Source organism: Ictalurus punctatus, chromosome 17 (genome assembly GCF_001660625.3).
Source record: "Ictalurus punctatus breed USDA103 chromosome 17, Coco_2.0, whole genome shotgun sequence".
NCBI lineage: Eukaryota > Metazoa > Chordata > Actinopteri > Siluriformes > Ictaluridae > Ictalurus > Ictalurus punctatus.
In genome coordinates, this window is record NC_030432.2 from 17,646,389 (window position 1) to 17,668,962 (window position 22,574).

The window sequence follows — 22,574 nt, forward strand, 5'->3', positions numbered from 1 at the left end:
CACTGTAATGACATAATCAATGTTATTCACTGCACCTGTGGTTTTAATTTTATGGCTGTTCAGTGTATATACACATACACACACACACACACACACACACACACACACACACACACACACACACACACACTCTTAGGGATTTGAACTCACAACATTCTGAGCACAGAGCACACATTTAAGCACAGAGCCTCCGCAGTCCTTAAAGATACTATATAGTACATGGACTTTCACAATTTTAGCTTTCTGAAAGATTTAATGTAGAATAATTGGAGTTCTCTTCTCATTTCTTTAATGAGTATTCATTGATGTGACGTTTGATTTAACAGGAAATGACAAGTCACCATGGACACGCAGCTCTTCATGTTTCTGCGATAACACCACCCTCAGCCTGCAAAACGACTCGGTCATCATTAAAACTGGAGGATTTTACCATACCTACGCCCAGGTCACCTTCATCAATGAAGTACATGATGGGACAGTGACTTTGGTTGCCAACGAAAATATGCCTGGCAAAACAGCCCGTAAACTGAGCGAGGCCGAGCATGGACACGGCACTGTGTCTATGTCGGGAGTGATCCGTCTGAGAAATGGTGACAGTGTAAAACTGAACATCTCACCAGATGTGTTACCATTAAGGGATGCTTCAAAAACATATTGGGGTCTCCTTCTGCTTTCTGAGCAAGTGGACAAATAAATAGTTCCTAATCTCAGGTCTAATAATGCTGTAACAGACAAAGCTTATGTCTGTGATTCTCCAGCAGAACTTTAGTCGTCTGCTCTAGTAAGGTTCGAGTAACCTCTTTATATCATGTGCCTTCTGTGTTTCATGCTAACATGGTCAGAGTTATATTGAGAGTTCAAACAAGGTGAACTCTCACTGACCTCATCTATAAGTCGCTAGAACCAGAGGTCACATTGGCTCAGGGAATGTATTCAGTAATGAAAAATTGCACAGACTGAAGATTGTGGATCTGTTTATAGTCTGTAGTGTGTATCTGACATGAACTCATGTAACTGTAATACAAACTGTGCAGATCCAGTTAATTAATTATTCTTAATTATTCAAAAATGGTTATTACTATGTCATTGAGACACTTCTTTTCTGTATTTTCTTCTCCTGTGGGTTTTTGTTCCTTCTTGTGATTTCAGAATTTGAAGCATTGACTGTTCTCAGCCCTTAGTGGTACTATAAAAATCTACGCCTAATGCAATTTTTATGTTTGACCTTGCTTTTTTTCTGAAATGACAAAATACTTTGTTAGGAATCGTGTTATTATGTATTCTAAAGATGCTTAAGTGTAAATGATAAATTGGTTATTTATGAGGCTTATTTAAATGAATTAAAGATTCCTTTTATTTACTATAGCATGACGTTTTCTCCAACAGCTGTGAAGTACTGTTAGTCTGACATGATACATCACATGTAATACGTGAGTGTGTTTTGCAATAAACATGGTCATATTTCTATAACTTGGCAATAAATCTCTTTTCAGAAATATGAATGTATAAATACTTTTTCTTTTCTTTTTTTTAAATGAAACGCCATTTTTATGATGTTTTCAACATCAATAATTCAGCTACGATCTATATTTATTTCTCTGCTAATGCACACCACATGGTGGTGCTACTAAATCACATGCTACATACTTATCCTGGTTCTGTGCCCCATCAATCATCTCACAGTTATAGCGCACTTGGAATAAATTACTGCTATATAAAATGCTACTCTTACACTAGACTGCTTTATCATTTATTACAAACACAGGCGCATTCATAAATAAATGAGTTGATGTCAAAGGTTGTTTCCTATTTAATCGCATAAATAAACAAGTCATAATGCCTCATTAGTGCTTTTCAACATAAAATGTCTATCACACTATAACCATGAATCATCATCAGTAGTCGCTTTATGGGTAGATCATTTAGAATTTTGAATCTTTTGAATCTTTCTCAATCAGAAAGTATGCTACAAAGTAAAATTGAACATACTTTTCTGTACATTTAGCTTCGACAGTTATTGTTAATGATTGTTCTAGCAGCAGTGCGAGAATTATTCTGAATTTGATTTGTGGAATAAGTTCTGAATTTGTGGGAAGTACAGCATCTCTCATTTTGATTAGGAAACATAATGTGTTCGCTTACTGTTCATCCAGAATTGTTCTTTACGCTCTAGATACTCTACTATAGGTCTGAACATGTCAGAAGCAGGAAGCCCAAATTTGGTATATACAGGAAACATTTACAATTTAAGGCATAGACGCTAAAAATAGCCCAGACTGCACTAGATTAGCTTATGATAGCATGGAATTAATTTCCCAACCTTGGGACTAAGTGAGATTCAGGCATTTTCTTTTTCAGCTCAAAATTTTCGTCATCGTGTACAACGATGAGCAAATGTTCTTTCCCTGATCAAGATAAGACATGGGTTGATAGTGTTAAATTGATGGTGGCTTACCACACATAACAGTAAAAAGAGAAACAGTAAAACCTGTTTAAAGAAAAAAATGTGGAGTTCGCCTACTTAAAACAAAGTGTGTGGGATCAGAGACAGTTATGATGTGTCATCAAGAAACTCAATATAATGCTTCAGATCTTTCTTTGACATTTCTTTCCTTGTTTTGTTTGTGTTTGCCTTGTCATTTCCTGTGAGCTTAGTGGTTTTAATGTGCATGTACACAGGAAACTCAACACCCCTGCCTGACTCTGCACATCTAGTTAGCAATGCACTGTCTTCTAATCTAGTTTAGTGAGTATGAATCTCTCTGTAGGTCTCTGATGGAGTGCAGTTCTTTTGCACGTTTCTTCAACCTTTTTCTTCAAGTTCCAACCAGCTATTTCATTACTGATTGTGGTATTTAGAAAACCTTAACATTAACCTTAACTTGCACAGTATTCAGGACAATTTGCATACCCTATATCGCTTAGAGCCATAATTACTTGTACTGTCAATAGGTTATAACAGAACAAATAAGAAAAGTTTTAAGCTGACCTGAAAATGTATTCACGTGCTATCGTCATCGATTACTTTTATAAGTGTAGTCCCTTTGCCAGATATGTTAAAGTTGTTTGATGTCTATCATGGAATCATGTGGGATTGGGAAAAAATATGCCAACATCATGGTACACAGGCTTCACTTAGGCAAATATGTAGCGCAGTGGAGCCAATGGAGCTTCCAGCCACTGGACCCAAACCTGACCTGATATGAAAATGTATTCAAGTGCCGTATCCCTCAGTTTTATAGGTTACATACTTCTACTTTTTTCTGCGATTTTCAGATATTCGGTTTTCCTGCACAGGTCAAAACCTTGAATCGGAAATGTAGAAATTTGACATTACTGTCCATTAGATCAGATGTTAAACCACTTTGATGGATATAAAAGAAGCATGAGGAATTGGAAATATCCACATGGAACACACAGCCATGGAACACAAAGCCTGTGGCTTGGGGTCTCAAACATTTTGTCCACACATTTTAAAAATAAATAAATAAATAAATAAATAAATAAATAAAATCCAAGGACCATATTATGATGAGAGCACAGAATAATCTGAGTATCTATGCTTTACTGTGACGTACTCACATTTTATGACACAATAGGCAAATATGTATCATTATATTTATTTATTGGAACCATTAGAGTTTTCATCCACTGCACAAGACCAGCTACAGTAAATGAACAAAGAATATTCCTCGTAATTGTAGCCAACATTAACACACTGGTTTTTAATATTTAGATTAGGAAATGAAGAAGAAGAAGAAGAAGAAGAAGAGGAAGAAGAAGAATGTATACTACTAGGAATGACAGATTATTGATTATTAATTCAAGCCAAAACCACTGATAGTATTACACTAATAATCAATGGATTAAAACTGTTATGTTATTTAACAAAGATGCTTTATGCAAGGTGACATTTATATCACATAAATGAAGAGCAGTGTTAGAGTTTGGTTACAATCAGTAAGTTTCCTGCCTCAGAAAATCTACAGGACATTGAACTTTGTACTTTCTGGAACACCAAACGCTACATTTTTGTATTATTATCTTCAATAATAATAATAGAGATAAAAGAGAGTTTGGTCAGGAACAACAATGATTAAAAAACACAACATGCCATTCAGTAATAAATAAATATTGTTGCCGTTGGAGAATTGCTGTTGTATAAGAGGAATAAAACACTTCATATTCAAGACATATCACACCACCCCACTTTGGATCATTTCCCTACAACAGCATGCCCCATCATATTTTATTCCTTACTTAAATAAATAATAATAATTTTAAGCCAATAATAACAAATAATATCTACAACTTTGATAGTAGTTATAAATGATCTCCGCTGCTGTCCCATTGTTTAAAAAATAACATTGTTATTATTATTATTATTATTTTTATTAACAACAACAATAACGTCTCCATTCCTACACCTCACAGGCTCCACTTTGAGACTCACAGACTTAAGAGTCTATTTTACTTTGACCTCAAATAACTTCAAACTGATCCGGAGAACAGCGTTCCTGCCTATTGACTATAGTATAGCCTACACATATGCATAGAAAGGTGTTTGCCATATGTAGATTAGTTTGAGGTGGTGGAAAGGCTTGGTTATAATGTCACCAGGAGATGCAGCTAAAATCCCCTGTAAAGGGGGTAATGGAGGAGAATCTCGGAAAGGAAGGAAGCAGGGATGGTTTCAGGGCACTGAACTGAAACGGAAAGATGCTGTGTAGGTTAAGGCACACTTCGCAAGTTGTGGGCCAGACGCAGAGCAAAGAGACTAGACGGGGAGTGGGCGGAGAAGGTGCTAAGAAGGAGGAATACACATATTTTGTAAGCCTTGGTGCTGTCTAACCACATTAATGTAACCTCAAATCCTACCCATACTCCCGTTAAAGAATAACCTATTATACTCCTAACGTCTCAAGTTGCTTTATTTCCATGTTTGTCATTTTGATCGGAGCCCAATGCTGAATGACTCATCCGACATTAAAATAAATGACATTTGGATGCCACGTGTACTCAGCATAATTACCATAAAGCATTCAAATTAAAATCTGAGGTTTTACAATGCTTCAAAATAAGAATCTTGAAGCAATTAGAAGAACTTCACAGTTATGACAGTAATTTACTATAATCGCCAGTTAAAGCTATCAGATGGAGAGGCATCGCTTTACATCATTCAGGAAATGATGTAAAGCGATGTGCGTCCATCTGATAGCTCCCCCGCCCCCAAGTAATAAACAGTGTGTAGCCACAAGAAGAACACACATTACCCCTTCAGCCCCAAATGGGAACATACATCAGGCTGCTATATTAAAGTGGCATTGTGACTATATTAAAGCTGCTATTTTAAAGTAACATTAAGGCCTAAACAATCAATAGATACAACAAACATAGAAATATGTTAGTAAGACATAAAACCCAATGTAATTGTAAAATATAACATATAGGAGTATTGATTTGGGAGAAATGAAGAAATTTGCAAGGGAAGGAGTGAATAAATAGTGTCAGCAATATGTTTTGGAGTTTAGAAAAGAATGATTTGGGACATTGGTCATCGTGGCATCTTAACATCAATTTCCTTTATCATAAAATAAGCTTTTATTGGTTCAGGGATTTTCATGAGAGTGTTAGTAAAGGTTTATAAATAAATCAAACAAATCATCTCTTTGTTAATATCAATTAGTACTGGCACAGAGCAACTATAAATGGGCCATTCTGACTTGTCAGTTGAATTAGGAAAACCTCTGGAAAATTATACATAGTTTAAAATGTTTCCTGTTGGTTAAGGAGTTAATTTACTGAAAAATGTACTGAAACATTTTAACCCAATAACTGACATAAAATGTCCATCCTGTTATAAGTGGACATTATGGATTATGGAAGCGCTTTGCCCTTCCCGAGAACCATAAAATGTTCAAGGTAGAACCCTATAACACCGTTTTCCAATTAGAAAGTGTTCCAAGTAGTGTTCCAACACTTAATTATCCAAAGAAGATTGCATTCTATAAGAGTGTATACATTATTGTAAAAAAACAATTGTCCTGTTAAACTTATATACAGTATATATGTTAACTAAAAGACTGAAATGATCTTAATCCCGCTGAACACTTTTGGGATGAACTGAAACATAGACTGCGTATCACGCCTTCTAGCTCAACATCAGTGCCTGACCTCACTCATGCTACTGTGGCTAGGCAAATGCTGAATAGACAAATGCCTGTAGGCAAGTTCCACAGTCTAGTGGAAATTCTTCCCAGAAGAGTGGAGCTAGTGGAATAGTTCCACAAACACGTATAAATGTGATGATCAGGTGTCCACAATCTTTTGGCCAAATAGTGTGGATAAACAGACATAGATATACTGTATTTATCCATGAGGGCAAATTTGGGAACTTTAGATTTAAAGTGTACATGTTTAGAAAATACGACACTTCAAGCACATTTTCAAGGGTTCTTTGTATATTTAAAGGTTCCAAACTACCTGAAAGTCTTCCACTTCAAACCTTCTCTGATAGGGAGATAAACACCATCTTGTAGGGTTCTTCATAGAAACTTCCCAAGGAATATCCCTTATGGTTTCTAGAGTTACCCTTTTTCTAGACATGTCCATGTCCTTTTTTTCTGGTATTAGGACATATTTTGAATAACCGCTCTAAACTAAAATAAAAAAATAAAAAATAAAAAAACAAATAGACAGACATTCAGTTGTTTTTAATGTTATTCTCCCACCAAAAATGAGGTCACTTCCTTCGTGCAATGAGAAAATACAGCTTGACTGTACTGTACAGAGACTGCACTTGTATGTATCAGCCTAAAAAGAAAGTTGAGGACATGTTGAAAAACTTTTATTTTAACATGATTTTTAATGTAAATATAATTTGGGGGAAAAACTTAAAGCATCCCTGATTATTCAGAAGCATCCATTCAGCTACTTATTTGATTATATGTACAATAAATTTACAATGTTCCATTTTTTAAGTATTTCTGCTCTAATCTCAGTAGGTTTACAAAGGAAAACTAAAAAGACAAAAGTGAAAGAGAAACAATAATTAGCAAGATTGCTAGGTCATACTTGTGTGCAAAACAGCATTTCAGAAATGGGAAAAATGGTATTTCCCTTGGTATGTCCAACCTGTAGGCCAATGGCGATGAAGTCCATCACACAGTCTCTGTTTGCCAAAAACCAGTAATTAAGTGGAACAGAAAACACTCTACAGGTTTCTTCCACTCTTTCATGGAACTCTATAATGGACTGGTTTGAGTAATATGATCTAGTGTAGAAACCCTGAATTCAACCACAAGATCACTCCAGAGTTATCTGGCCACCAGTACATGAAAGCACCTATTTCTGATATAATCACCTTTAAATACACAGTTTTAAAGACACTCAGTTCAGTTTAGCATCATGCATAAGGAGGGGTCTTAAAAGACTTCAGCACAAGGGTAAAATCTTGGCAAGGGGAGTCTTGGCAACCCCCTTTTTCATAAAGTTATAATAAGCTCATGAGCCACTAGAGAGACACCATCCAGGGTGCTGTGACATGCCACGATGGCTGGCACATACATTATAGTGTAGAGGGAGACTTGCAACTGTCCCTGAAGCAAAGTTAGTATTTGGGGAATTGGGCAGTGCACCAGATAGTCAAAGATGTGCATTCTTTTTACAGAAAAGCTTCCACCTACAGGTGTACATGGGGTTGTCCTAGACTGACACTCCTGAGGGGACTCCCGATAGGCACAGCAAAAAATAATAGAAAGAACAAGGAAGAATTAGACGTAAAGCTGACAAGGTATACAGTAAATAGTGGGGCCTGTGTTGGGACAGTGCATCCTGTCCTCGCAGGCTGTCCCGCTCTGCTGTAGAGAGCCACATTCAACAACAACAACAAAAATCCTGATAGGTAAATCAGTGAGGGTAACAGTGGGTGGGCTCACCTGAGGAGCTGCCATGCAATACAAAGAGAGTCTTTAGACCTTGTATCATCTTGAAGATTGATGTACCTGAATGTCACAACGGTGTCCAAAGAGACTAGAAAAAAATATATATTTTAGAGATCTTTCTGTTTGATGTGTTCTGATCTCACACCTGGATCCCCCTTGTGGCAACACACTGTCAAATCTAGAATTGTCTGGAAATTTTCTCCTTCTGAACGAGAAAGTACATTAAGTAGAAACCTATTATTCTGAACTGTGGCTATGCTGGATTTATGATTCTGAAAAGTTGTACTGACCTTTTCGAGGCGTCTTAGACAGCTGGTCCATAAAGAATACCTGGAACACAGGGCATGTTTCACAGGGTTGATTTACAGACATCTGGCAAGGTGGACTGTGCTAACAAGCGTTGTGTGGTGTTGTGTGGAGTTGTGTGGTGTTGTGTGGTGTTGTGTGTTGTATTGTGGAGTTGTGTGGCGTGTTGTGGTGTGGTGTTGTGTGGAGTTGTGTGGTGTGTTGTGTGGTGTGTTGTGTGCAGTTGTGTTGCGTGGTGTGGAGTTGTGTGGTGTTGTGTGGTGTATTGTGGAGTTGTGTGGCGTGTTGTGGTGTGGTGTTGTGTGGAGTTGTGTGGAGTTGTGTGGTGTGGTGTATTGTGGAGTTGTGTGGCGTGTTGTGGTGTTGTGTGGTGTGTTGTGTGGAGTTGTGTGGAGTTGTGTGGTGTATTGTGGAGTTGTGTGGCGTGTTGTGGTGTGGTGTTGTGTGGTGTGTTGTGTGGTGTGTTGTGTGGAGTTGTGTGGCGTGGTGTGGAGTTGTATGGTGTTGTGTGGTGTTGTGTGGTGTTGTGTGGTGTATTGTGGAGTTGTGTGGCGTGTTGTGGTGGTGTGTTGTGTGGAGTTGTGTGGCGTGGTGTGGCGTGGTGTGTTTGTGGTGTTGTGTGGTGTTGTGTGGCATGTTGTGTTGTGTTGTGTGTGTTGTGTTTCCCACTGTTATGAGTCAGTGAGGTTTCAATCTGTTCATTATTTTGATAACTTAATTTATTCTGCTGAAGCTTTTTGTAGTTTATTTTTGACATGCCTTATGTGAATTAGTGAGTATAACTATAAATACAAGTCATTTCAAGAGTGTACAAGATATAACTGTATGTTGTAAATCTGAAAGTCACACTATGATTGTCATGTGTCTGTCTTTAATTATCCATTGCTACTTCCCCATTCCTGCATCCTCTTTTTTCTATTATAACAGAAAAACCATAACTGTTCTTACAGCAGCACAAAAGTATAGATTTTACCTGGTCTTGTTTCAACCAGGAACAAGTGGGTGGCTTTCAATTCCTTAAAGGTCATGGAAGCTACAAGAAGAAAGAACCTGTCACCACATCCTCCTGGAGAAGTACCTCACCTCAAAAGTCCTGATTTGCCACATGAATTATAATGGAGGTTCATTTATAATATAATAATGTGTTTTTTAAGAGTATATAATATGTACATCTATCAGCCATAACAAATATCTCTAATAGGTGAAGTAAATAACATTGATTATCTCATTACAGTGCCACCTGTCAAGGGGTGGGTTATATTAGGCAGCAAGGGAACAGTCAGTTCTCGAAGTTGATGTTGTAAGTGTAAATGTGATGTGATGGCTAGATGACTGGGTCAGAGCATCTCCAAAACAGCAGGTCTTGTAAGGGTGTTCCCGGTATGCAGTGGTTAGTACCTACCAAAAGTGGTTCAAGGAAGGACAACCGGTGAATCTGCGACAGGGTCATGGGCACACAAGGCACAACAATGTGCGTGAGGAGTGAAGGCTAGCCCGTCTAGTCTGAGCTACTATAACACAAACTGCTGAAGAAATGAATGCCGTCTATGATAGAAACGTGTCAGAAAACACAGTGCACCGCAGCTTGCTGTGTATGGGGCTGTGTAGCGCAGACCGGTGAGAGTGCCCATGCTGACCCCTGTCCACCACCGAAAGCACCTACAGTGGGCACTTGGGCATCAGAACTGGACCATGGAGCAATGGAAGACAGTGGCCTGGTCTGATGAATCACATTTTCGTGGACTGCATGTGTGTCTCTGACCAGGGGAAGAGATGGCACCAGGATGCACTATGGGACGAAGGCAAGCCGGCAGAGGCAGTGTGATGCTCTGGGCAATGTTCCACTGGGAAACCTTGGGTCCTGGCATTCATGTGGATGGTACTTTGACACATAAGACCTACATAAACATTGTTGCAGACCATGTACACCACTTCATGGCACCGATATTCCTTAAACGCAGTGGCCTCTTTCAGGTGTTGATTTGGCCTCGAAATTCCCCAAATCTCAATCCAGTCGAGCCTCTGTGGAATGTGCTGGACAAACAAGTCTGATCCATGGAGGACTTAAAGGATCTGCTGCTCTGCCGCCAGATCTGGTGCCATCCATCTTCTATACCGCTTATCAAACAGGGTCGCAGGGAACCTGGAGCCTATCCCGGGGATCACCAGGAACAAGGCAGGGTACACCCTGGACAGGGTGCCAATCCATCGCAGGGCACAAACACATACACATTCACACACCCACCCAGAGTACAAGGAGGAAACCCCCGCAACACGGGGAGAGCAGGCAAACTCCACACACACAGGGCCGTGGAATTAAACAACTCAATTAGAGCAGGACTTTCTAGGAATGTTTCACTGCTAATCAAATACCAAACCACTGGAGGATGAAAAGGTTATAAGCCAGGTCATGTTGTGACATTAAGAAACTGGCAAATCCTGATACCACAGTAGGTTTCAGTAACAGATAATGCTGGTGAGGTAATAGGTTGAAACATTTCCCCTCACTACTATATATCAGTGTGGCAATCTGAAACAAAAAACAGGTCAACAGCTTACATTGATGAGGGAACCATGTCAGCTTTCCTTATCCACTTCCTCCTGCCAACCTCAGCAGGTGGAGCAACAGACAGTCCTCCAAATACCACTGTATCATACACACATTTGTTACTTTTTTGCTACAGAAAGGTTTGAGTACCTATTTCTATATTATTCTCTGCTCATCATCATCTAGTCACGCAAAACCCGTTTTTGGTCACTTAGGAGTGAATGAGGATCAGAAAGTGAGATTAAAAAGGGAAACAGAAACAAAGAAAAAGCACACAAGAATGAGAGAGAGACAGTGTGAGAGAGAGACAGTGTGTGTGTGTGTGAGAGAGAGAATGAGATGGGGAGGGAGGGCAGTTAATTATTGGAATCTCCATCGGAAAAAGCGAATGTGTTGGTATGGCCACATGTGCAGAAGTTGCATCATTAATTGAAAACTGAAACTGGCACAGTTCTTTAAATTGATTTTCCACAGCTACCAGTTTTACATGTTTAAAATGCTAAATCAAAACCTCACATAATTCATGTGGTGTGAATTATTTTGTCAACTATACAACCACATTTACGTTTTGTCTAATGTTTTAAAAGGCTGAGCATGTTGGAGGAGATAGGGAATCTCTGACTCATGAAAGGGATTGCATCACCCACGGATTACCTCACCCAAGAGCAAGCTAATAACTGTTGGCATTTGGCCAATATGTTGTAAAACATTGAGTCTAAGCTTTATTTGATTATTTCCTTTTCAGTTTCAGATAATCCTGTAATAACACTATTGGGTAACTGTAATGAGTAATAAAAAAAGCCAAAAAAAAAACAACAACAACAGTTTTGTGCAAAACTACAGTACAGTCAAAATCATTAACAAATTGTGTGTGTGTGTGTGTGTGTATATATATATATATATATATATATATATATATATATATATATATATATATATATATATATATATATATATATATATATATATATATATATGTGTGTGTGTGTGTGTGTGTGTGTGTGTGTGTGTGTGTGTGTTTTTTTCAGGTGGCAGGTGGACCTACTAAATCAATAAAGTCCCTTAACATGATCTTATAAACACTTTCGTAGTGCCATCGCAAGGCTAAAATTCCTGGGGTAATTACAAACAGAGGCCCAACATTACGTCTATAAATCTAATAAATCCCTGTGTACACATTTTACACAGGGATTTTTATTTTACTCAATCTATTGTTAAAAATTTGGTAGCGTCATAAAGGCACATAATGCATTCAGCCACTACTCGAATAGTCTTTTGTCATTTGCAGGCATGATTTTAAGCAGTCATCCCTGGATAATGCCCAGTACACTGACTTTACCTTTAGATTATCATTATCTTTGCTTTCTTGCACACAGTAGGCCATTGAATATTTGTATTTCCTTGGTCCAGGATTATTTTGGCTTCTTTAAAGAGTAAAATTATGTATTACATATATAGAACGTATCATACAATTATCTTCAGTGACACTCAGTGACAATGACACTAAAGACAGTCCCAAGTTGCAACACTACATAAAGTAGGTGGGGTAAATGCACACAGTACACAAACAAGGCCATGGGTGGTGTTCACCATCCCTCTTCTCAATGCATATTTCAAAGAATGTATTTCTTGCACAAATCCGGCTAGTCAAGTAGAAACAGATTGGTTTCAGGTGAAAAAAGGGTTGGAGCTGGAGCTATAAATAGATTGGTGATTACTGCTTTTCGAGGTACACTCAACATTCAATTAAAAACTCAAACATACTCAAAATTATGTGGTCATGCAGTGTTGGTCGCTTCTAGTTTCTACTTTAACCTTGGGTTAACCTATTAACCTAGTGACAGGTGTTATGTCATAATAACAGGTGATATGTCATAATAGTTAAACTTTTTCACCATGTTGGTCCATTGTGGTGTAAGAGGTGCTCAGAAAACAAAACCGGAGCAGAAATAACTACAGCAGTATGAAACAGTAGTAGACGATTGTGTTTATACTATTAATCTCCAGCCTTCTGGTGAAAAACGAATGACCAAAAAACCCCATTGTATTTAGTTTGTGTATTAACTGCTGGAAATGAAATTGAATGTCACTACCCTTCATATTAAACCATAATGAACTTTCTTTTACTTTTACATGATCCGTTGTTACCCAGATAAAGATGGGTTCCCTTCCTGATTCCTCCCAAGGTTTCTTCCTCTTAACATCTTAGGGAGTTTTCCTTGCCACCGTTGCCACCGTCTTGCTCAATTGGGATTAATTCACACATTTAAAATCTGTATCCTGTGTTTATATGTTTCTGTAAAGTTGCTTTGAGACAATGTCCATTGTAAAAAGCACTATACAAAGAAAATTGAATTGAATTGAACTCTTAAACTGATCAATATTGCTCTAAATGTCAAACATGTAACATATTCTTCACTGAGCAGTTTGTTTAGGATTCATGGTTTCATTCTAAGCATTAAACGCCTGAAGACATTCAGTACACAGTATTGTTATTAACCTCCTGAACTAGTTGTAACTACAGCAAATATAGCTGTAACGTCAGTTTACTGTGAATGAATGCATTTTACTGTCAGGGAAATAAACTCACAACGTTAATAAGAAAGAAATCCTGTTTCCTGTCCTGAAGAGGAACTATATTTAAATACAGGTAACCATTTTGATCTATTGCAGGTAACATTTCGCCGGTAACCATTTTAATATATTGAATCATTTGATTACACTAATGGTGACAGTACGTGTATAATAACATAAATGAGATAAGCGTGTACATTGATAAAGTCTCTGAGTATTTCTCACAGAGCCTGTGTAGGTTGCTTAGACAAAAGACCCTCTTGTCTATATAGTAGCATAGCATCGTTCCGACGCTGGTATAGCGTAAGAAGATTTTGTTTCAGCAGATAGATTTCTACTATGTTAGTGAGAAAATGAGACATGAATGTACAGGCTTTCAAGCTTTGGTGTGTCCAGGTTTTTAGACATGGGGTAGCAAAGGATGGGGGCAAGAGCAGTTCTAAGGAACGGCACAACCTATATAGAGGACAAAAATGCACTTGACAAATAGTGCAGAACTAATGGACACATAATGACTACTGTAATTGTGTTATAATTGCTCCAAATACACAAGGAATTTGGCTAAAAAAAAACCCAAACAAACTTCAAATGCTACAAATAGAGCCTGATATGATATCATTACGTCTGCATGAACGGCACGAGTAAGAGATGTCTCAGAGTGTGATTTGGAGTCTGATTTGGGTTGACGATCATGGTGGTGAAAGTTTATTTCAAGAATGCCAGCAGCTACCTATGTGGAAATGACCCTGATAACTGATAATCTGTATTTTGTCCTATTTAGAAGACTAAAGTTTTTCTCACTATTTGTTCAATGGCAATTCCTACCCACTAGCTAATTTCCCCGTGAAACAACATTTACGAACTGGGGAGACATTCGCGAGCCATTTCTGACATTCTCAGAATGATTGTGGTCTCGTGATCTAAAAAGTGATATCAGTATAGATTCTACATCACCAGTTATCAAAAGCAAGCCAGGCACATAGCTATAAATACTTATATTAAGCTTTAATCTTTTAATCTGTTAATAATTCAGGTTTAAACTTTTAGTCTCATGTTTAATCTTCAAATTTAATCCACTAAACCACTGATGAGTTTCATTACTCAGTCCCTTTTGTGAATGATAAATGTATTGTTAAACATAAACCTATGAGAGTTGTCAGTTTTAAGGTAATTCTTTTGTTAATCATTATAAAGGATGCCTCAGATTACACTTTATAACTTGTTACTTACTTAATTAAAGGCTTGATGACTTATTTCTTGTAGTAAATGCCTTTCTACTAGGGGCCACGGGTAATCCGGTTTACATTTTTCTTTCTGTTTACATTGCCAGTTGTGTAAACTCCACATATGTAATGCTTGACATATTCTATACATTTCTTGAATGTGTGTGTGTGTGTATATATATATATATATATATATATATATATATATATATATATATATATATATATATATATATATATATATATATATATATATATATATATATATATGAGTAATACAAAAAGTAACAAGGCGTATCTGGAACATTACTCCTTTGTTACTTTAATGGTTGCATATATGTTTGAATAATTACACTAACCAAACCTGTTTGCTTGTAGGCGAACAGCAGTGACTCTCTCTGCCTTACTTAGAGTCTGTCTGTGTGTGTGTGTGTGTGTGTGTGTGTGTGTGTGTGTGTGTGTGTGTGTGTGTGTGTGTGTGTGTGTGTGGGAGGGGTGGAGGTTGTGAGAGTGTTGGTGTGCCTGAGAACAAAATCGTTCTTTCCCTTTTCAGACCAACTTCTGCTCCCCTGACATCACTGGACTTTCCCCTTGTTTCTGAGATATATATATTGTACTCCATGAACACATTCAGTACAACACGGTTTCCCACAGATATAACCTTCAACAGGTCTTGGGTCCATTTAAAGTCTGGTGCTATAATAATAAATTACACTGAAGGTGATATTAAGAGACCAAGCACAGGATGCAGAACTACAAGGTCGACACAGAAGCCGCTATGGGAGATGTTTACCAACCTACTGTGGAAGCCGTGAAGCCGTCCAGATCTTCGATGTGGATGATAGTTGGTGGTGTGGTCTTCCTTTCCCTCTGTGTGGTCGCATCTCTCTGTTTTGCATGGCATTTCACGGTAAGCCTGAAGCCATATTAAAGACTTGTTTATACTGAGAGAGTTGAAAAGTGAAATAATATTAAGTTTAGAGATTTGAAAGTGAGATAAGATAAATAGGGCAAAGACTAAAAGTTCTTTTGATGATTTTCCACAGAATAAGAATCAAGGTGAGCTTTCCATGAAGCTGCAAAGCACCACAAGCACAGGTAAGAAACAAGAAATGATTCATCAAACCACTTTAAATGGCGTAGCCATAAGACTTCCAACATACGTGGGCTCGGAAGACTAACAAAGCCTCTCTCTGTGTCCTAGATCCATCAGGTCAGCAAGATAGCCTAACACAGATCGCCAAGAGTACAAAGGCAGCCATTCACCTCCATGGTAAGTTACAATACCCATTTGTCACTGGTTTTTACTTTGTTAAGTAAAGTTAGCTACAGATGGAAATGCTCTCACCGGATTTGATAGCAAATGTGATGGCATTTGAAACGGAAGTTATAGCAAATGATTAGTAATATTAGGAACACAATTCTATAAAATTTTAACATAAGGTTCAGCAGGAAAAGTATGATCCTCAGTCACTCCCTAGTGATAAGCCATTTTAAATGAAAACAATCAAAATCCTTTCTCATTATATCGATAACCATTTAGGAAAGTTTTTTTTTACCTGCTATGAAACAGTTCATCTTCAGGACATCCTCCAAACTTATAATTACATGATACAGGCTGTCCTTTAAACATTCTCAGAGAACATCCTTCTGCTACTATAGGAAAGCTGGGAATATAGTACTTTCACCGCTGACCTTAATGAAGCCTGCAATGACAGGATAAGCGCAGGGACATTGCTCATTCACGCTGCTTACTCAAAAACCCCTCATCATTCTAGTTTCAGATCGGCACCATGAGAAAGGTTCTCCACGGTGGGCGAGTGGCATGGACCTGTCCTTTACTAAAGGAGGTCTCAAGCTGGAGAACAACTCCATCCTCATTCCCCACGATGGCCTGTACTTTGTCTACAGCCAGGCATCGTTCAGCATCTTCTGCAAATCAAGTGAGGAAGATAATGACAGTAGCACCACACATCTGAGCTACAGCGTTCTGTGGTCATCGCTCACATCACCATCCAAAAAGAAGCGGTATCTGCTTAGTGGATTCAAATCCGTGTGCCAAACCAAAACAGAGGAGCAGACAACTGGACATCGCATCTATGATTCCATCTACCTTGGTGCCGTCTTTCAACTTTATAAGGGGGACAAACTGTCAACGAATACCAACCATTTTACTGACATCATTGAACACAGTTCCAAAACCTTTTTTGGGGTGTTCGAGCTGTGAGAACGTTAACGGCTGCTTTCCGAGATGGATACTTGATGACCAATGTGAAGACAAATTGTTTTATGTTAAAACACTGACATAATATATTTCTCAGGGTGGTTTGTGAAAATCACATGAGGAACGTGAAAGTAATAACTCTTGTAAACGTAAAAGTAAATGTAAACATGATACAGTGTATCAAAGTGCTGAAAGTTCTCCATTGTACTTGCTTTATTATTGTGTAATACCTAGTGTGTGTGACGTGTGTGTACTGAACTGATAGATAGGAGAGCACTACTCCTCTGTACTCTTCTTAGACCAGCATGTTAAGCTTGTATCTTATAGCTCACTACAGAAACTGCTCATGTCCAAATCGAATGTTGTAATGAATGCACAATTTTTTTTTTAACTCATTCAGTACAAGCATTTTGTATTTATTATTGTATTATTTGAAACATTATATTATGTATTTATTCATTCAAACTCGCCTATTTATTATTGTCATTGTGTTTATTTAATGAATGTGAATAAAATGCTTAAAAAGTGCATGCAAGTGTACGGCATTGTTTTTAAGCAATACTGCAGCCTTTTTTAAGCCTAATCTCTATACATCATATTTGTATGTATGATTACAACAGACAAGAATTTCACTTTAGCGAGATAAGAATGGAAAAACTCGTTACTCCAAACTTACTTATAATGGAAGTCTAAAGGCAAGTATTGTTGTAGTCAATAAACGTTGATAACACTTTCATTAACTTTTCAGTCAGAGGTATTTGTACAGTAAATCAAGCTCTAAACCTGTATAAAACATCCCTTCAAAGAGGTTGGTACATTTTTCAGAGGCAAAGATTTGTGGTTATGCTGTATTTATATAGTCCATGCTTATTAAACATTGGAAGTACCTTAGTTTCAGCCTGATGGCTTGCAGACGCCTCAAGATCTTAGGGGAAGTAAGTATAAATATGATATACTATTTTGCCCCAGTCTTGAAAAGTAGGGAAAAACTACAAAAAACAGCTTTGGTAAGACTCAATCGAGGCCAACAACTGCCATTAACTATTGAGGAAAACTTTTTCTGTTATTTTCTCAGTACAGTGAGTTCTTCTTTGTTGTAATCACACATTTGCTACATAGTTAACGCTTTATTTTAAGTAACACATAGTAGGTGTTAAATTTATATCTGTTGTTTGTTCAGTACAGCCCAAATTAGACTAGGCTATTCACTATAAATTAGACTTTATTCATAAATACTTGTATTGGTGAATAATTGGTGATCTGTTCTGTGAAAATTACTAATAAATACATTATAAATAATAAATTATTTTCTAAAATCTTATTTAAATTATTGAACATGAATTAATCACCCAAGATGTTATATTTTATATATATATATATATATATATATATATATATATATATATATATATATATATATATATATATACACACACACACATACACACTGTACACGTTATACGAGTAGATTGTGGGTAGCATCACATGACCTGCAGGTTAAAAGCTTATAAAAATCAATAATTCATATACTCATATTCTAAAGTAGAATTTTAGTTGACTTATTACTAACTAGAAGACAACAAACACTAAACAAGCTTTCAGTAAGACCATTTTTTGTGCCGTACTCTAAAGTCAAGATCATTTTGTGTCTTAGTGGTTGCAAAATAGGTCAGTATGTGTCGCATATAGAGGTGCATATGGCTTAGCGGTTAGTATGTTTGCCTTGCACCGCCAGGGTTGGGGGTTTGAATCCCGCCTCCACCCTGTGTGCACGGAATTTACATATTCTCCCCCTGGTTCGGGGGTTTCCTCCAGGTTCCCTAGTTGTAGGCTGATTGGCATTTCGAAATTGTGTGTGACTATGTGTGTGTGTGATTGTGCCCTGTGATGGGTTGGCACCATGTCCAGGGTGTCCCCACCTTGTGCCCTGAGTTCCCTGGGATAGGCTCCAGTCTCCCACCGTGACCCCGTGTAGGATAAGAGGTACAGAAAATGGATAGATGGGTGGATGTTGTGCATGACATATCACAACCCTAATTAAGAAACAATACAAGTGTTTATGAATAAAGTCTCATTTATGAGTTGTCTAATTTGGGCTTTACTGAACAAAGTAAATAAACAAAGGTCTTAAGTAACGCCTAATATGTGTTCCTTAAAGTAAAGTGTTACCGCTACAGATTTGGTAAATAGAAATTAAAAATGCTGAAGTATTTCTTTAAAGTCCTGTAAAATGCCAAAGGTTTCGTAGTATGACCTTATTCAAAGCCTTACTGTTTTTCTTTTAATAGAATAACATCAGTGTGTTATTTACTGTAACACTGATGTAAGGTGATGATGTGTATGGACAATAAAGCTACCCTTGCATAAAAGGAGAAACAGCCGGGTTTACTCTGTGAACCACAGTCAAAAGCCCACTATCTCCTCATTTAACATACAAGACAGGATCTGACATCAGTTATTGTTTGCTTCCTGCCACTTCCTAATACAGTAATGCAAAATGAAGTCATTGCTGTCCACTCACAAATAATTAAACATGAGCAAACAGCACAGTAAATATGTAGTATGATGTCAGGATTTTAGTGTAAATACCAGCCATAATTATACAAAAAACGAATCCCATGCCCATGCCCATATTGGTATAGCCTGAGTGTGTATGTAGTTGAAGTAGTTGAACTCATGAGGCCCTCTACAGGACACACTGAAACATTCTTTATACCAAAGTCTTCGTGCGTTACAGTCTGTAGGATAAGTGTCTGAATTTCACAATTGTTCATAGGACTAACATGCAAATGTAAACAAATGAACGGTCTGAACCCGGGTGAGAATATTTTCACTGAAAAAAAAAAAAAAAAACAAGCAAGGAAACAAAACTAGCAAGGATGTCACTAAACATAAAATAATACTAGTAAAAAAAATAAATAATAATAATAATAATAATTATTATTATTATTATTATTATTATTATTATTATTTAAAAAAAAGAAGGATAATAGAATTCTAATGAGAAAATTAGATAATATAGAGACAGATTAATAATAATAATAATAATAATAATAATAATAATAATAATAATAATAATATTAGATAAATAATTCATGAAAGTTTATGAAATACTGTATAGTGGAAAATCCTATGTGTACAAGACTATTTTGAATAAATTCATACATCAGACAATGACAAAAGTTCTAAAGACAATAGTAAAACTTTCCTAGATTTATTTTTCATTAAATTTCTAGTAACTTCACATATTACTAGTGTATTAAATCCACTTCTAGACAACATTTAAAGTCAGTGCAAAATAATGGGTTTTATTGAACTATAAAGTTTGCATATAGATAAAAGATTATTGTATTTACAACACATATATTAATTACAAATCAATTACCAAAAATTATATAGGGCTCGGATAATTGATTTAAATATGGAATGATTCGGAGTATGTTTCAGTTGTAATATAGTGCACACATCTGATAAATAAACATTTATTATATATAAAGTGTTAGTATAATTACATACCCTGAGCTAAATTAGTGAATATAATGTTTACATGCTGCAGAAACATTTGCTATGTCGTGCTGTGTTTAAATATGTTCAGCTAAGCAATTATACAAAGAAACTTTACACATTTTCTGAGTGATTTTCCAACAATACGACAGCAGTGTAACATATGAACAACCCAAAGCATGAACAATGGTCAATAGCGCTGTGCAAACATAAAGCTCAGTATTATATTATCATAGAAAAGACTGAGTACTGAAATATTGCACGAGAGTATCAGTATTTATAACTGTGTTTCTTAATATCATTCAATCCCATCACAAGAAGTAAATTATTTATATTCTCTCTTTGAATAACACTACCTTGCAGACACAGACATACTGTATTTATGCTAAAAGTGCAGAGTAAAGGGTCTGGGTAAGGCTTATTGTTTGTGCTAAATCTAAAACGAATTGCAACTGGACTTTTTTATGGCAACATTGAACATCAGGAAAAAAATAAATAAGTGGAACTATTTCACCATTAGTTGTACACTGTGCTCTCATTATGTGCTAAAAATGCTTGTAGTACATGATTTAATACTACAGGTGTGCCTTGGCAAGTCATAAAAGCTGACCAGTTGTGCTGGAGAAAACATACGAAAAGATTTACAGAAAACACTAAGTGTGTAAATAAAGGACAAAGGAAGGTTGGACTTTTTCCTCTAAACCAAACTTGAATTCTGGAAAAAGCAGGTTAATATTGAATAAGGTTGTAAAACAAAACAGTGTTTTGGATGGACCCCTTATGAAACACTCGCCCAAACCTAATGACCCTAAACACCCACAGTGTCTGCTCACTTCCCTCCTATCATTTCTAAAAAAGCAGACTCAGTATGGAAAGGGTATTTATGTCTGAAAGGAATAACATTCGGAAGACTGAGACATTTCAGGAAGCGAATGGAACAGTCATGCAAATTTTTTCTTTTTTTTCTTCTTCTTTTTTTTTTTTTTTTTTTTTTGTTGCAGTGAACGATGGGCTTGGCTTTAGCTTATACATAAACTGACTAACCTGGAGCGCTTTAAATATCAATTTCATTTCTGCAAACATGGGGCCTCCCCTGCCTAGGGTTAATGTTATTATTCCCCTAAGGGATTCCCCTCAATAAAAAGAGGATTAAGTGGAAGTAAGAGAGAGTGACATTTGGTATTGAGCATCACATGTTTCACTTCTTAAAATAAAATTGCACAGATCACAAATGATACTGATACGCATTTGTTCCAATTTTTTGATTACTGTCATGCGTATATATTTATTCATTTATTTATTTTTAATATTTAGAGAATGTTCTTGCTCATTTCAGTTATTTACCAAAGGCTACTTAGTATTTGTGCTTTCTTTAGACATGTAGGTAAAGCAAAGTTGAAACTTTGTCAAACAAGACAAACTCCATAATATACCTTGGTACACAGTAGAATATTAATATTAATATTGATACAGTGGCAACATATAAGATGGCGTCGCACAAGACCTGAACACTTGTTGGAAGCTATTGCTAAAAATGATTGGAATGAAAGAATTATTAAAACTACACTGTTAACTCACACAAACTCTTGGACACGCAGCCCGTTTATCTCCAGTTCTGCCCAGCTCATTTGTAGAGAAGAGGCAGCCGGCTGTTGTGGCAGTGATTCCGGCTAAGCTTCCCTTCTCCATGGTAGAGGGTGGAGTTGTTAGAGAAGGAAGGAGGCACCGAGTGCTCTGTGCCAGATGAGTATCCAGGAGGCTCAGATGAAGCCAGAAGGGGGACGCTATGGTTCTGGTTTTGGTTCTGACAAGATGCTGGTTTCCGAGCCCGGAGAGCCTGACGTTCTGCTAATTGGTTACGAAGTTCTGTTACGCGTTCCTCTTTCTGTAACAAAAAAACAAAACAAAAAAACAAATGAGTAAAGAGGTGTGTGTGTGTGTGTGTGTGTGTCTGTGTGTGTGGTTGTGCCCTGCGATGGACTGGTACCCAGTCCAGGGTGTCCCTCGCCTTGTGCCCCAACTCCCCTGGGATAGGCTCCAAGCTCCCCACGAAACTGTGTAGTATAAACAATACAGAAAATGGAGGGCGGGATAAATAAAGAGCCATCTGTGTAAAGTTATGACTCAAATGTAAACATATTGAGTGTTAAGGCTCCAAGTCCTTATCTCCCAAGTGGTACAACAGAAAAATGCACACTGTCATCAACATCATCAAAAGATGGTGTGAGAGTTTGAATCTCAACGATGCCACA

General features: G+C 37.1%; 2 protein-coding genes across 4 annotated transcripts in view; one reads left to right on the plus strand and one right to left on the minus strand.

Moving 5' to 3' along the window:
• The first annotated feature begins 15,066 nt into the window (after positions 1-15,066).
• Positions 15,067-18,054, plus strand: tnfb (tumor necrosis factor b (TNF superfamily, member 2)). The gene is made up of 4 exons (XM_017490214.3): positions 15,067-15,504; positions 15,641-15,692; positions 15,799-15,867; positions 16,373-18,054. Exons 1-4 carry the CDS (start codon positions 15,340-15,342, stop codon positions 16,819-16,821), a joined length of 735 nt encoding a protein of 244 aa, XP_017345703.1. The 5' UTR covers positions 15,067-15,339; the 3' UTR covers positions 16,822-18,054.
• Positions 18,055-20,052: 1,998 nt separating this feature from the next.
• Positions 20,053-22,574, minus strand: part of gabbr1a (gamma-aminobutyric acid (GABA) B receptor, 1a) — a 63,151-nt gene continuing 60,629 nt past the window's right edge. For all 3 annotated transcript variants that reach the window (XM_047161191.2, XM_017491030.3, XM_017491032.3), the window contains one exon: positions 20,053-22,207. In XM_047161191.2, the coding sequence (XP_047017147.1) occupies positions 21,947-22,207 (261 nt within the window). In that variant the 3' untranslated portion in view covers positions 20,053-21,946. The remainder of the gene's footprint in view (positions 22,208-22,574) is intronic.